The sequence below is a fragment of the Monopterus albus genome, unplaced genomic scaffold (genome assembly GCF_001952655.1).
Source record: "Monopterus albus unplaced genomic scaffold, M_albus_1.0 scaffold110.1, whole genome shotgun sequence".
Classification (NCBI taxonomy): Eukaryota; Metazoa; Chordata; class Actinopteri; order Synbranchiformes; family Synbranchidae; genus Monopterus; species Monopterus albus.
This window is the reverse complement of record NW_018127990.1, coordinates 1,223,334-1,238,830: the sequence shown is the minus strand read 5'-3', so window position 1 is coordinate 1,238,830 and position 15,497 is coordinate 1,223,334. Positions and strand designations below refer to the sequence as shown.

General features: G+C 40.9%; 1 protein-coding gene across 1 annotated transcript; it reads left to right on the top strand.

The window, feature by feature from the left end:
- The first annotated feature begins 1,867 nt into the window (after nt 1–1,867).
- Nucleotides 1,868–14,229, top strand: atrip (ATR interacting protein). The gene is made up of 17 exons (XM_020611178.1): nt 1,868–2,180; nt 3,061–3,383; nt 4,477–4,562; nt 5,053–5,223; nt 5,309–5,421; nt 7,022–7,203; nt 7,473–7,575; nt 9,112–9,282; nt 10,208–10,472; nt 10,992–11,045; nt 11,181–11,359; nt 12,048–12,184; nt 12,346–12,437; nt 12,745–12,831; nt 12,918–12,996; nt 13,124–13,345; nt 14,070–14,229. The coding sequence occupies exons 2-17, from the start codon at nt 3,062–3,064 to the stop codon at nt 14,141–14,143; spliced, it is 2,337 nt and encodes a 778-aa protein (XP_020466834.1). The 5' UTR covers nt 1,868–2,180; nt 3,061; the 3' UTR covers nt 14,144–14,229.
- The last annotated feature ends 1,268 nt before the right edge of the window (nt 14,230–15,497 follow it).

The window sequence follows — 15,497 nt, the reverse complement described above, 5'->3', positions numbered from 1 at the left end:
TCTAATAGGATAATTCATAAATGTGTTGTACATATCAGTATACAGTAAGTAGACACATCAGCTACTTTTGATGCTATAAATACTAATATTCCAAATAAGCAGGCTTTATGTCAAGCTGATCATTTGTTCCCTTGTTTCTCATCTCCTCTCTCCTTAGCTCACTAATGTTACAGTATCAGTATATTATATTTTTCTATATCTATTTGATAAGTTTAGTTATTTTTGAATATTTGGGTAAATAAAACAAAATACAGAGTAATTATGAGACTTTATTGATCCCCAATGGGAAATTCACAAACGACTGTAGCAGCACTATGTAAAATGCTTCAAATTATAACATTATAGGTATACTGGAGCCCTGCAATAGGGTGCACCCTGCCTTTTGCGGGGTGCACCCTGGACAGTTGCACAGTTTCATGATGGACAGGTTGAGAAAACAGTCATCTGTGTCAGGGTTACAGCCTCTTCACTGGGCTGCAGTAACACTCATACACACATGTATGTAGGCTTCACTTCATCTGATTCAATCAGTGACCCTGCTTTGACTGTTTGGTTGTTATGGTAACCAGCTTGCCTGCCAAATGCGTGTATGTGTGTGTGTTGCTCTGTTAATTCAGTGATTTATCTTTTTAAGGCATGAAGAGCTGAATCTGTGCAGAGGAGACCTGTTGTGGTGCAGAATACTGGCGATATTCTGGCAGTGCAGATGTTAGTGATGATCATGTGTGTGTGTGCTTCCTGGTGATGATGATGATGGTGATGATGATGCTGACGGGTGCATCTGGATTTCTGTCCTGAACTCTGCCATTTCTGTACTAAAGTATGGAGGCGGAGAGAGAGAAAGAGAGAGAGAGAGAAAGAGAGAGCATGTGTCAGAGTTACAGCAGAGAGCGCTCAGCTGTGACACAGACCTGCTTGTGTCTAAAAATGGAAAGCACAGTTGCTGTTGCTGAGAAGCCATGAGAAGCTTCTATATGAGGAGAGTGTACATGTAGGGATTCATATGAACACCCACCAGCCTTCAAAATAAGATGTGGATAAAACATGTGGCAGTCAGATTACACTCCAACATGGCAGGTGCAATTTAATTCATTCATTTAAAATTTCTTAATGTGTTGATTATAATTTCCCAGTAGGGACACAGGGGCATGCCTGCCTCACTTAAAAAAAATCTTATTTTCATTTCCCTCACTTTTCATTTCCTAGTAACAACTATAATGCAGCCCATTTACGCTGTGATTTAATTTTAATGATCAAATACCAGCTCCTACTGGTACTTACAGTGTGGTAGAAAACAAGAAGGGGAACATGGGACTAACAATTGGGCTTTTTAGAGGCTACTTATGGGGTACAGTACTGAGACACAAAAACTGTTAATAAATATTGTTGTTTTTAATGACTCATCAGAAAAAGACCCACATAAGTATAGCCTAGTGTAGTTTCACTCATTAACAAACGCCTGTATATCACAGTATGCGTTATAAAATATTACTGATTTCCTTATTAAAATGTCTCTAAACAGCATCATCTGGCATTCCATCTGCAAAAACGCAGTTGGGAGAAGGGAGGTGCTAATACAACACTGATAGACACACCTGACTCGCCCTCCTAGTGTAATTTAGAAAAAAAAATTGCACAGTGAAAGAACACAACCAAACACGGAAATGCAGCTTTCTGTGTGGTTCTGTATTTGGTTGGTGTGCCTGCATTTTCCCTATTTGCATAGGTTTTATGCTGCAGTGCGTTGCTTTCTCAGTGCCACCGCAACACATTTGCTTTTGTGTGTTTAGTACAGTTTGTCTCAAATGGGGACCTATACAGCTACGTCAGTGCATGAGCAGCTGTGATTGGTCGGGCTGCAAGAGAAGCGCTGTGATTGGTCGTATTACTAAGGGCTTCGGAGCGGGATTAAAACATACTGTTTATCCTGACAACTTTAAAATTGTGTTATTTAGCTGCCGGTTCATCATTTAACACGTCATTTTACAGTCTCAGTTGGTGCTGACGGAGCGCTATTATAAGTTACCTGTAACATTTTTTTATGAAGTGTTACCTTAAATACTCTTGTGAGAGAATAAAGCGTGTTAGCTTAGCAGGCTAACTTCCCATTGGGATATTAGCGAGTTATCTAGCGTCGTTTTTTAGCTAACAACTAGGAGCGACAGCAGCACCGAGACAAGGTAACAGGGGAGATCCGGTGGGACGTATCACCTGTTAAAACACGTTATTAACGGTCTCGTTTTGTATAATCTGGTTAGGCAAGAATGTAATGGTTGGTTGTTTCTGTTACTTTGTCTTGGGTCGAGGTGAATCACACCACTGTTTGACCCAGGCTAATAAACAACAAAACAGATTTGAGACTTCCTGCACAAATCATTTGAACAAGGTTCATACTTGAAGGGTTACGAGTTGAATGGAGTTTATCACCTTTCTCATCATATGAAGTCACTCCTATCTGGACCGATTATTTGCAGCGCTTTAGAAGAATCACACCGTTTTAGGGCAGCAGGAGTTAAGACAGGGACATGCACATGTTCTTTTGGAAGCAGAGCATTTGATGACAGTGAGCGTTTTAAAGGTACCTTGAGACAAACGCTGATCAAGGTTTGTGCATGATGCAAAAGAGAATGCATGCTGTTTGTAGAAACCACTGTTCCATACGACCCTCATTTACTGGCCACAAAAACATTTTTGCAGCAGTGATGGGTCTGTCACAACCAGTAATTTCTGCACTAGTAAACACTGATCAATCTTAATACATGCCCTATCACTTAGTATGAAATCACAGAAAGGCTGCTGCAAGCTGCTTTATTACTATAAATAACTGATGAAATTACCAGGATTTGTCTGGTGAAAAAGAGTAATTTACATCCTGGCTTTAAATTGCCATCAAAGATGTGTCACTCTCATACTGTTTGGCAAGTTAGGATCAATTAAATTTTCTGTGATGCTTAATAAGTACAGGATGTGATGCTACACCGACAACATTGTAAACCAAAAGCTAGGGGGTCAAAGCTGTAAATGTGTTCATCTGTTTATCTTTATTTTTTTCCCTCACAGCATGAACTGCCCACCCAACAAGCGGTTCCGAGGCCTGGACCATGAAGTAGTGACAGCAGTTCCCTTTGATGACCCGTTTGGAGATGATGAGGACTTCACACAAGATGACCTGGATGAGATCGACATCATCGCCTCACAGGCTATCACATCGGCTGCTTCTGGGTCTAAACCAGGAACCAAACCGGTGGATCCGGTCCATGGGTCGGCTTGCCCGCCATGTGTAGGGCAGCGCAAACCTCTAAGCAGACCCACAACAAATCATAGCAGAGGGAACAGCAGCAGCAACCGAGTTAATGCTGGGATATCAAACAGAGAACCTCTGAGTGAGCAAAACTGAAATAAAACTCATCACTGAAAATGGTGCAGAATATGGTAATAATTATAAAAGACCGAACTGGGTGGATTTAGATATTTAATCCCATTGATAAACTGAATTATCATATCGAACTGATTCCTACTGATCAGTCATTATCATTGTTGCCAGTTTTTAGCTGGAGTTCCATCCTTCCCAGCAGCCATTGAATTGACTTTATTTATGATGCTATTGTGGACTGAAGCACCAGTGAAAACTAAGCATGACAGGAGGAGATTATTTATTCTTCCGGGGGGATGTCCCATGTACCAAGGCAGTGATTAAGCAGTCCGTGTAAAAACATACAAATATATCTATCAAGGTGCTGAATCCAAAAAATTGTAGCTATGATTTCCATCCCATCTGATCCTGCTAAAATTCTTCATTATCACATTAAGAAAAGTACAAAGTTTTGGCTGTTCCTCTCAATGTGATAAAGAGCCAGTTTGGGTTTGAAATGTGCACATTTTTATGGGCTCAGATAAAAGTGTTGTGTCTTTTGGAAAACAAATTCACAATCAGAGAAATTTACAATTGCTTGCAACATGAAAATAATAGATTAACACAGCAACATTTTTGTTCAGAATCCACTATTGTTTAATTATATCTCCAATAAAACTTGAGGAATCCAAATTTACTTGATGACAAAGTGTTTATAAAGATGAGGAACATGTCTGAAATGAGTTGGAGTAATTCTTCAAATACCTTAGTTGGTCACAAATCCAAAATCTTTTTAAGTGTGAATTCTGCAGTTCAGCTGCATCAATATGAAGAGAGATAAGACCATATGGGTACAGTCAAGATAAAAAAAAAACACCTGAATGGATGTGTAGACTTGTCTGTTGAAGTTTAAAACATTTCACCTTGAATGAAATTTAGTCACATGAATCCACAAATGAAATGGGAATTTGTACAAAAATAAAAGAACCTGAGTGATTGGACTGATCAACCTCTTGTTTTAAAACAAGACCACTGCAATGTCCTTTGACAAGCAGCTGTCAAAGTGAAGCTCAAACAGCCAATGCAGTTTTTTGTTTTCACGCTCTGTTGTTTTATGCTTTCAGGTAACAGGCAGCAGCAGATTGTGTCAGACAGAGAGGACAGCTCCTACAGTCTGTTGGAGGCCCAACATGCAGAACTTAAGAGGAAGGTGAGACTCACCGGTTATTCATTTTCTGTTGATCTACAGTGCGACTTTAACGAAGACAGCTATTGCAAATCAGTGTTGCACTTTTACATAGAATTCTAGTCTGTCTGAAATTGAAGAAACACGTTTTTAGAGACATGAGGCGTTCTGATTTCTGATTTCCAATAAAGGGGTGTGTCCATCCATAAAGGACCTCCACTAAGGATGCACTCATGTATCCTTCCTTATGGCTCCTCCAGCAGCCTCCTCAATCTTCAGAGCAGATATAAGAGTCTTGTAACATCCTCCATCCTCACTCAATTGAAACGACTTCCAGATGGAGCAAGGATCAGTTATATAAGAGTCATGAGAAGCAGCCTATGTGTCATGTACACAGACAGTTGTTCACATTCACACCTATGGGTCATTTCAGGGTTTATAATCAAATATGACTGTCATATCAAATGTAGGAGGTGCTTGTTTCAGCACAAAAAATGTGTGTTTGCGCACTTAGCTGAAGGAGGTGGAGGAGGAGATTGTGTTGAAGAGCGGGGAGATCCGCGTCCTGAGAGATTCTCTGAAAGCAGCTCAGCAGGAGAAGGAGGCTCAAAGGCAGAACCATATCCTGCTGGAGACTCAGAGACAGAGGGAGCAGAGCGACAGGGAGAAAGAGCTCAACAGGAAGGTGAGGAGCGAAAAAACACACAAACATATTTACAGGATATATAATTCTCACAATAACATGAAAATGGTGTGTGTCCTGTGTGCAGGTTCAGTCTCTGCAGTCTGAACTGCAGTTTAAAGAAGCAGAAATCAATGAGATAAAGACCAAACTGCACAGTTCAGACAGAAGCAAGACAGCCTCTCCACTCTCTAGAACCAGGTCAGTCAACATTAGTGTTACTAACAGGTTTTTTTTTTTTTAATTAGTTAAATGTTTCATGATATTAATCAGCACCAACTCTACTCCACTCTCTAAACTCATTCTCTGGTTGAGGTTTTTTCTTTTTCCATACTTTATATCATTTTAAGCTAAATGGCTTTTGAAATGTTGCTTGGACAAACTGAGACATTTGGAGATTTCATCTGGGACTCAGTAAACTGATTAAGCTAAAAAGAGTCGGTCAGTGTCTGAAGCAATGAGAAAAGTTAAACAAGACCTAGAGGAAATGTCAGGTATTGTGTGTTTATAATAGCTTCTCATTTTGTTGTACCTTTGTCTATCTGGACAACTTTTAATGTTTAAATTATACTTTATATATTATTATATACTCTGTTTATGTTTTTAATCATTATTTGGTTTCATTCTACACATTAAATCTAATCAAGTAAGAACTTAAGTTACTGAAAGTCCTTGAATGTGAGACCATTTTAGGGGAATCCTAGTATTGACTCCACCTCAGCTACAGGTCAGGAAGAACAGGTCACACTCCAACAGATTGATCAGCCATACATGTTAATTTAGAAGCAGTGTGTTTAAACCGAGTCATCATCCTGCATACGTTTGTAAAGCCATATTGTGGAACCATAAATTACTTTACTGACATAACCGGTCTACTGACTTCCGTAAACACGTCCTTCTCTGTTCCCTCTTTCATTACGCTGCGCTCAAAGTTTCAACTTCCGGGTCACAACAAAATCTCAACCGCAAAAATAAAACTCAAGTTTCCACAAGCATATTTTAACTTCGGATTTTCATTTAGAAACATATAAACGGAAATCAAATACCACATATGCGTTTTGTTTTCCGTGACATAATATCAAATCGAAAAAACGAAAACCGCCTCGTTTTCCGATTTTCGTTTTCCTGTTTCTAAATGGAGATCGAGAAACCGTTCGTTTTCCGATTTTGGTTTTCTCAATACAAAACGAAAATCCAATGGCCGCAATATACACGGACCCAGGATCCTATGAGATACTGGGACAACCAAAAGGCAATCTATCCAAACCTCTTCCGACTTGCCTTACAATTTCTCTGCACTCCAGCCTCATCTATGCCGTGTGAGTGGGTGTTTTCTACAGCTGGAGAAGTTGTATCAAAGAAGCAGCAGACTCAATTTCAAAACGTTGGAAAAACCTATTTTTTTGAATAAAATTTGTAAAAATAAAAAATAAAAAAAGCCCAGTCCACAAGCATCCTCATTCACAACACGTTCATTTAGATTTTCACGTTATGATACATGTTCACATTATTTATTGAGTGTATCTAAAAATAAAGGAAATTTTAAATTGAAATGAAGATATGAAATAATACAATATAAAATACAATGACTTAAATTATATTATTATAGGTCATCAAATCAGTGTCTGTTGAGTCTGTCAACTAGGTTGCCTGTAGGGATTTTTAAGGTCCAACAGGTGTCAGTATTCAGTGACACAGTATCGACACAGTATCAATACAGTTTGGCAATGTGTCGAAACGCTTCATGACGCCTCATCTACCCATCACTACTGTGGTGTTAAAGGCCGTTGTGGTGAAATGAACCACCAATGAACTATTGTGTTTATGAGGATTCTGAGGACCACAGAATTTTGATTGGTGTGTGTGTGTGTGTGTGTGTTTCAATAGACAGAGGGGTGTCCAGCAGCAGATCTGGTGACAGCCAGGAAGTGTCTTGCCCAGACCCCTTCCTGTCGGTCAGACCTGCACACCTTCAGCACCGAGGTCAGTCTCCAGCTCTACTTCAAAAGAGTTAATAGAAATAAATAACCTGCCACACATTTAAATGTTACTAAAATTCTAACTGGTCAATCAAATAAAAATTAAGACAGAAGCTTCTCAGTGCACCCATCCTTACACAGCTCACATTTAAAGTGGCTTAAGAATTCCAACTGCATTATAGGAAACATAGGAGCAGGGACCTAAAATCAGAGTACCTCAGCCTTTGCTCCACAGAGTTTGGAAGGTGTTTGTGTGTGTGTATTGTCCTCCAGGTGGTGTCCTGCTGGGGTTGTTGTTGCAGCAGCCTCTGTCTCCCAGCAGCCTCGGCCTTTCTCACCTGCTGTCTATAAGTCAGACCGACTTCCTGGCATCCAGGTAAGCATGCTGCACTGTAACCATGGCAACTTGGTTGGTAATAGTGTGCAATATTACTTAAAGCAAAGGTGTTTGCAGAAGCAACTTAACAGAGAAAGCGAAACTGGTTCAGTATTTGATGTGGCCAAATAAATCTGAATCAAGAAATCAAAAAGCATCACTTACGCCTCTCTCAGTGCCGCCACTGAATTGCCCTTGAGCAACACATCTAGGCATAAGCGAAGCAGCAGAGGGGCCAACACAAAGGAGGATTCATGCTTATTGAAAATCCATCTGGTTTAATGAAGTTTAGGAGTAAACACAAAAGCCAACACACCTGGCTTCCTTTGGAAATCTTCTGTTTTAGTCTACAAAGTTCAGTGGCAAAAATACAGGGCAATGACGTGAATTTTTTTTTGATCAGATGCTGTGGTATTATAATCACTTCAGCATCTCAAACTTCATTCACACAACCTAAGGAAGTGACCAAATTCTGATTTTTATCTAAGTGATTCAAATCTGTGAACAAACCAAATCATTTTTTAAAATTTAGTCTATCCCACTATGTGTCCTAGATTTGATTACAACCTGATCTCTGACTGTGCGAGCACTGTCAGAATGGTCAGATCAGAACTCGTGGGTTTTTTTTCAGCGTCTTCCTCCTCTGTACATATTGCCTTCTGTCATTCTATGTCGATCCCTCACAGACCAGTAAAAATGAACAGAGGAGAGCAACAACAGCGACTGGGGTGAAGATGAGAACGTTTCCTATTTGTTGAACTTTTATGGCAAAGCTTTTGATCAAGCCAAACTGAAAAGAACATATTGTAACACATTATTTAATTGTTATTCATGTATGCTTGTGACTCAGGTTTCAGTGAAATCTGCACGTGTGTGGCAGTTTAGCAGCTGTGTTCACACTAGGGGCAGCTGTGGTTCAGGAGGTAGAGTGGGTCATTTCCTAACCGGAGGATTAGCGGTTCGATTCCCGGCTTGTCCAGTCAACATGTCAAAGTGTCCTTGAGCAAGAAACTGAACCCCCAGTTGCTCCCGGTGATAACACCGGTGTATGAATGTGTGAGCGTTTGTGAGTGTGAATGGCCATGTAGTGTGAAAGCGCTTTGAGCCTGCTGTAAAGCATAGAAAAGCGCTATACAAGTACAAGACTATTTCCTAGAACTGGATATGTGTCACTTACAAACATTCATGTGGACCATCAACGCAAAAAGATGAGAACTGTGAAAATTGTATGTAACCTGTTTTATATCAGATAGTAGTATGGTGTTAAGTCACTTAATGCAACCACAGGTCTCCACATAGTGGTGTCAAATCCACCAAAACAAATCTTCAGTCAGAGCTTTAATATTAGAACTTGTTAATTTGACAACATATGTAATAATTGTTAAGCACAAATTGGACCCAAGTAGTAGTGTTTGTTTAACAGCAGCAGTAGCAGTGGTGGTTGCCCTATCACTAGTTGTACTATTTACATTTTAGCTGAACAGTTCCAACAGACTATGATGTGTTTTTGTTTGTTTGTTGATGTTGTGTGTCCAGCGGGTCGTCGACAGATTTTCTGCTCCACTCTGATGCTGCAGCCTGTTGTAGCAGCGGTGGAGGCGGAGCTCCCAGAGCTGCTGTGCGTACTGTCCAGAGTCTGGCCCTAACTGGACTGAACATGCTGAGTCAGAACCGAACGGAAGCTGCAGTCAGCAGCAGAAATAACAGGTGGACTGAGATTCTGAGGACACTATAGCTGCCCTGCTGAAACTGTACAGATGCTGATTTAGAATCCATAACAACAAACACAGAAAAAGCTGAACAGTAACTGGAAATGGATCAAACCCGCCCAGTCACCAGCCCCACTAGCTCACTCAGTGGCTGCTTGTTTGTTGTTTTGGTGGCTGTGTCCTTTTCTTTTGTCTCTCCTCTATCCACTCACCAACTCGGTCGAGGCAGACAGCCACCCACCAGGAGCCGGGGTCTGTCAGAGGTTTCTTAGGAATTGAACAGTTCTATGGACAGCAGAGTCCTCTTGTGGCCAAATGATGTAATAGCAGCACTGAACTGCCCACATGGCAAAACATAATCTGTAAAGTCATGTATTAAGTAGATAATTACCAGTCAAACTTTACAGAATCCCTGCAAACTCTGTAATACCTCAGCTCTAACATTTTGCCCTTAAGGCCTGCACACCAGCAAGAATTACTGAGTCACCACATTTGAAGGACTGTCTTCATACAAAAGGACCAGTGGGTTCCAAAGTTGTTACCTTAAGGATGTGGCACCAGTGCTTCTCACTTTCATTTTTACATTGTGCATTGTTATTAAAACAAGGCAACATTTTCTTTAACTGCATTTTTAGTTACAGCTTTAATTGGTTTGGCTCTTTTTTCAAACACATGAAAATCCAAGAAAAAAACCCAATAAACAACAATGTGTGACAGCCTGCAGCTTATTTACAGCTGAAAAAGCTGCATGGATGTTCACCTAAGTTGCCTGTTTATTAGGTACATGTTGTTGGGGTTGCCATGATTTTAACGCATCTGAGAACCACAGACATTTACTGTGATGGTTATCTGACTTGAGCAACTAACTTTTGTCCGAGCTAAAAATGAAAAAGAAGAATCTCTATTTGTGTTTGTGTGTGTAGGTCGTGTCCTGGAGCCGTCCTCCTCCTCCCTCTGTTGGACCTTCACCTGTCTCGACTTTGTCAGTCTCTGGACTTTCTGCGCTCCAGCTCTGCTCGCAACAACGGTTCAGACTCGTCCGCTGCCAGCTCACTCCCAGCAGGCACTGCGCATCCTACTGCAGGTCTGGGAAGACTTGAGGAGACTGGTGTGAATGGTTTCAGTTTGGAGGACACTGGTTTGACTGCTCTGAGGCTTCTCTACCTTCTGTTGGCCCAGAGTGATGAGGTGATGACAACCATAACATAACAGACACCTGTAATGACTAGGCAAACTGGTATAACTTACAAACTTAATGGTACATGTCAGGGATTAGGTCCACATCAACATCAGAAGAACCCCCTCACCCCTTTAACTACAACACTGTGCAGCTGCATCAGTTGTTTCGTTTTGATTTTAGGCTTTGCCAACACAGTATATGCCTTTGAAATCATAACCAGTACTGTAACAGGCAGTTCTTTTAATTATCAGTTAATCTTCCAATTGTTTTCTCAATTATTCACGAAAGCGTGAAAGAGGCTTGTCGCTACACTAGCCTAAGTCTTCATTTTCTGTCCAACCAGCAATCCACAACTGCAGCATGTATGACCTGTAGAAGCATCAAATCTTTGGCATTTTCTGTTAAAGCTTTATCTGAATATATCTTGGGAACATTTTAGTGTTAATGCACAGTTTACAGAGCTATTTATCATCTGCTTGTTGAGTATTTCCTGAATGTGTAGTGCTGATTGCTGACCTGCTCCTCAGGTGGTGGAGGCTGTGCTGTCAAAGGAGACTCAGAGCACAGTTACAGCTGACCAGGTACAGACAGAAACACACAGATGGACCACTCACACACACCCTCTGTCACTGTCAACTTTATCAAATCATATTTCTTGATTGTTACCCTCCTAAAGAGAAACACGTCAGTGAAATCCTCCCTGCTTCTGGTTGTAGGCTGAGCGCTCTGCTGCAGGTGTGGGTCTGTGCTCTCAGAATGCTTTGCTGCAATCAGTGTTGCGGCTGTGTGAAGCAGGACTTGGCAGAAGCAGCCTACAGCGGGAGGAGCTTGTCTTCAGTGCCATGAAGACATTATGTGTCTTAATTCAGAGGACACCACAGGCACTCACCAACAGGTGAACGCACACACTGAGTGTATTCACATGCTCACTGGTGTCCTGGTTATGGTCGGATTTTTATAGTGTTCTGGTTTATGTGTTGTAAACATCATACTCTGGTTTCAGAAACTTAGATACAGTCTTATCCAGGTTTTGAGAAACAAGGATATGACACATGGACATCCGGAGTCTGTAGCATGTAAACATCTTAGTCAGGTTCTTTGTGTTCCATTTAAACATCCTATCCAGAATATGATCAAAACCAGGATACTTGTTTGCATGTAAGCACGCTGACTGCAAACAGGCTGTTTTAAGTTTACATAAATTGTGTTACCTGCAAGAAAAGAGAGAGATTCGTTTCCTGATCAGTGACATTACCAACAGCCAGCAATCAGGAGGTGGCCAGATGTCATGGAAATAGTACAGTCCACAGTTAAGTTATTTCATCATATGTGACGAATAAAAGGAGATTTGTTCAATAGAATACAAGAAACAAAAGACTGATCATGACTTACTACTAACATTGATAAAGTCTTGCTTCTGATTAACACAACAGTTATTCAAGATAAGAGTAAAGAATAAAGATAAGATTAATTAGTGACCTTTATTTTCACTCAGTTATTCAGGATTTTCCTTTAATTCGTCACCCATCTATAATTTGCAGTGGATTCACACTGGTCACTTCTGTCCTCTCTCTATTTCTCAGGTTGCAGTGTGTGTTGCAGGTGATGTGTGTGTGTTTGTCAGGAAACAGCAGTTTGCAGAGAGTTTCTGAGTGTGTGTCCATCCTCATGCCGTTGTCTGACCACCAAACACTGGCTCAGCAGCTCTGCTCTCAGCATGGTGAGGCTTCGTCCACTGCCACAACACTATTAATGCACTGACTTTAACTCGCCTGGAATTTAATGCCACTCATGTACTAAGCAATTATTCTGCTCTAGTGATTTGAATGAACTGAAAAATTCACCGCAACTGGACATCAACTGTGTGTTTGTCTCCTTTAGATCCGTGTGTTTTCCTGAAGTTGTTCCAGTTCGTCAGAACCAGACCAGACAAACAGGCTACACGCACAGACTGGATTTTACTGGACCTGCAGGTAACACACACACACACACACTGCAGAGATGCACTGATTCCTACAAAATGAGTATGGATGAATAAACAAGGAAACTACATATAATAGTCAGGAAGAAGAAAAAAGTGTCAAAGTCAAACATCCTTCAACAGTAAAAACATTTTAAATATCAGTTTTTATCAGGTTAAAAATCCCTGTGCATCAGGTAGAAAGAATATTTTCACTGTCCTTTCATTGTTTGTGCTGGCCACAACTAATATTTGAATACAGCTTTTAGTAAGGAATTTATGCTGCTTCTGTTTTGGACACTGTTGTTTTTGCATCTTAGGTGGTTCGTTTGTTGAGCAGACTGAAAACTCAGGCGGCAGAAAGCTGGTCCGCCAACTTGCACAGCAGCTGTCAGTGTTACACTGAGGTAAAACTGACCCGCTGCTCTGTGTCTTTATGTGGTGATGTTGTGTTGCACCTTTCAGCACAGTCCTCTCTGTTTTATTTCCTCAGTTGGTTCAGACAGTGGTCATTGTTTTCCATCGCCAGTGGTTGGATCTTCGAGATTTTCAGGAGCTGACAGACTCGACAGGTCAGTCACAATTCAGATCTGAGGCACTGGACTGAAAATATTCACCACTGCATCCTTAGAAATGATGACAGTCAGCAGCATGTCTCTAAGATAAAATCATTGCTTACAACTCTGGTGACTTCTCCAGGCTTGGCACCACCCTCGTCTAAGTGCTCTGCCCCCTTGTTGCCGTGGTGGTGCAGCCCAGCGGCGTCTCTGCTCAGAGAATGTCTGCTGCTGCTGCACTGGCTGCTGCTGCACCACGGCAACTTCTCAGAAAGCTGCAGGCCACTGCTGCATATGTACGACCAGGTAATCCCCGCTGTCCGGGACACACTGAAGAAGATCCCCGAGCTGAGTGAGAGCGAGGGTACTCACACTCACACACTCACACACACACACACACACACGATAAAAGTCCTGTTTTTGCCCATCAGTCCACACCCAGTAACCCATATTGACAAAGTGAAAATCATTCTAGGAAGCCACTTTATGAACACTTAGTGTTTTGTGAAGTTACAGGCTGAAAAAATGACTTATAGATGTCGAATTTCACCTAGTGACAGTAAGGCTATCCAGGCAGTTGTTGAGAAAGTATTTCACCTAGTGACAGTAAGGCTATCCAGGCAGTTGTTGAGAAAGTAATGGGTGGGCCATGGAAACGTAGCCCGGAGCCCTGAGTACCTAGGTCCTAAAATTGGAAGCAGGCTACTTTTCCATGGCCCACCCTGTAATTTCCAGATCAGAGATATTCAACTATGTTCCATAGACGGCCAGTATTCTGCAGTCATTCGTTTCTACCTGTTTCAACCTTGAAACCTTTTCTCTTATAAAAATGAAACATGATGTCCCCCCCCCATTTGAGGGGCTCGTCTATCAGGCTAGGCATGTCACAGTGATATAAACATGTCGTATAATGAGTGACATTGCACGCCCCTGGTTTCATTATTCAGTTCCATTATAAGGTAGAGTTGAGAAATAATTTCAGTTTTACACCTGATTTGGAATGTCTGCATACTTTTGTCCATTTATTGTAACATCGCTCAGAACTGTGACATAAACAGAGCTGTGTTTCACACTTTCCTGTCTGTCAGAGCTGGCATTGGAGGAGATCTGCCGCTCAGAGGGAGACGATACTGATGACATGGATACTGATTCTGGCTCCTGATTGGCCGCGGACCACCAAGCAGACAAGGGGAACGATCTGCGATCTCTTGGATATTTTGCACAGAGACGATCACAGATCAGAGTGTCTGTTTCTGCCAGACTTCTCTGTGATAACGACGTTGGAGTGTCAGCGTCTTAACTGAAGGACAGAGTCACAGGACTAATCAGCTGTTTTGAGTTTTAACAATGAAACATGAAGGTGAGAAACTGCTTCAGTCACTGTTCATGTTCACCTATCGTATAATTCTTTTGTTCTTCCTATCTTTCTTTGTATCGATCAGTCCTCTGTCCATATTCCTCTTTAACAATCAGGGCTCCTTCTCTCTTGGGTGTTGCACCTTTTATTTTTGGTGTTGAAGGTTCAGAACAAACCAATAATAAAATGTTGCCTTAATTAAAAACAAACAAAAACCAGCTCAGAACCAGAAGATTTTATGAAACACCTTTATTTTTTTCTCCATCTCTAACTGAGGTATCATACAGTGTACTTGTATAAGGCATCTTATTGACCATTACAGGTCTGCTGAGTGTTAGGAAGTATTTTAGTCCAGTTACCTCAACGTAATGATGTATTTTCTTAGAGTGATTCAACATATGATGCTTATATTAGGTCCTCTATCCTGTTAACCTGAGATGTAATCAGTCTGGAAAAAGCCTGCTTGTCATTGTTATTACAATGACAACTATGTTTGTTATCCAGAGAAACAAGATGTCATGTAACAAGAAAAGTATCAGCTTATAACAAGCACCATAATATGAGTTGTCAGGATAACTGTTCTTATGAGCAACCACACAATTCAGAAGCAATTAGTAAATGAAGCTTTGCTGGCTCTGTAACACTTAAACTAGGATCATCAGTAGAGGATGGGACACTTTGATATTGTAATGTCAGACTGAAGCTGAATTTAAACACTGTCATTGTTGGCTCTGTGGTGCATTTGTGTCATTCTTTGATTATTTTCAGGCATACAGTCTAGTCAGAAAGTATGTTTCAGACTTGTCTTAAAATGGATTTGTTGTAATTGTCTTAAAATCTTTCCTAATTATATCCAATGCATTAAGTTACAGGCCGACTCTAATCAAGCTGTAGAAGCATCTCAACAACCGTTGACAGGAGTGGGATGCACCAGAGTGTCGTAACAAAGGGTCTGAATACTTATGTAAATGGGATATTTGAGTCTTTTATTTTTAATAAATTTACAAAACACTCCCAAAAACCCATTTCACTTTATCATTGCGGAGTAGTGTGTGTATATTGATGAGAAAAAAAAATGTAATGAATCAATTTTAAGATGAGTCTGAAACATTAAATGTGGAAAACTTGAAAGGGCCTGAAAACTTCCCATACTGACTGG

Bases quoted from the DNA above. Each gene is read 5' to 3' on its own strand.
- atrip (XM_020611178.1), top strand. From the start codon at position 3,062: ATGAACTGCCCACCCAACAAGCGGTTCCGAGGCCTGGACCATGAAGTA. The intron at 9,283-10,207 runs GTGGACTGAGAT...TTGTGTGTGTAG, and splicing joins GTCAGCAGCAGAAATAACAG to GTCGTGTCCTGGAGCCGTCC. The intron at 12,832-12,917 runs GTAAAACTGACC...TTATTTCCTCAG, and splicing joins GCTGTCAGTGTTACACTGAG to TTGGTTCAGACAGTGGTCAT.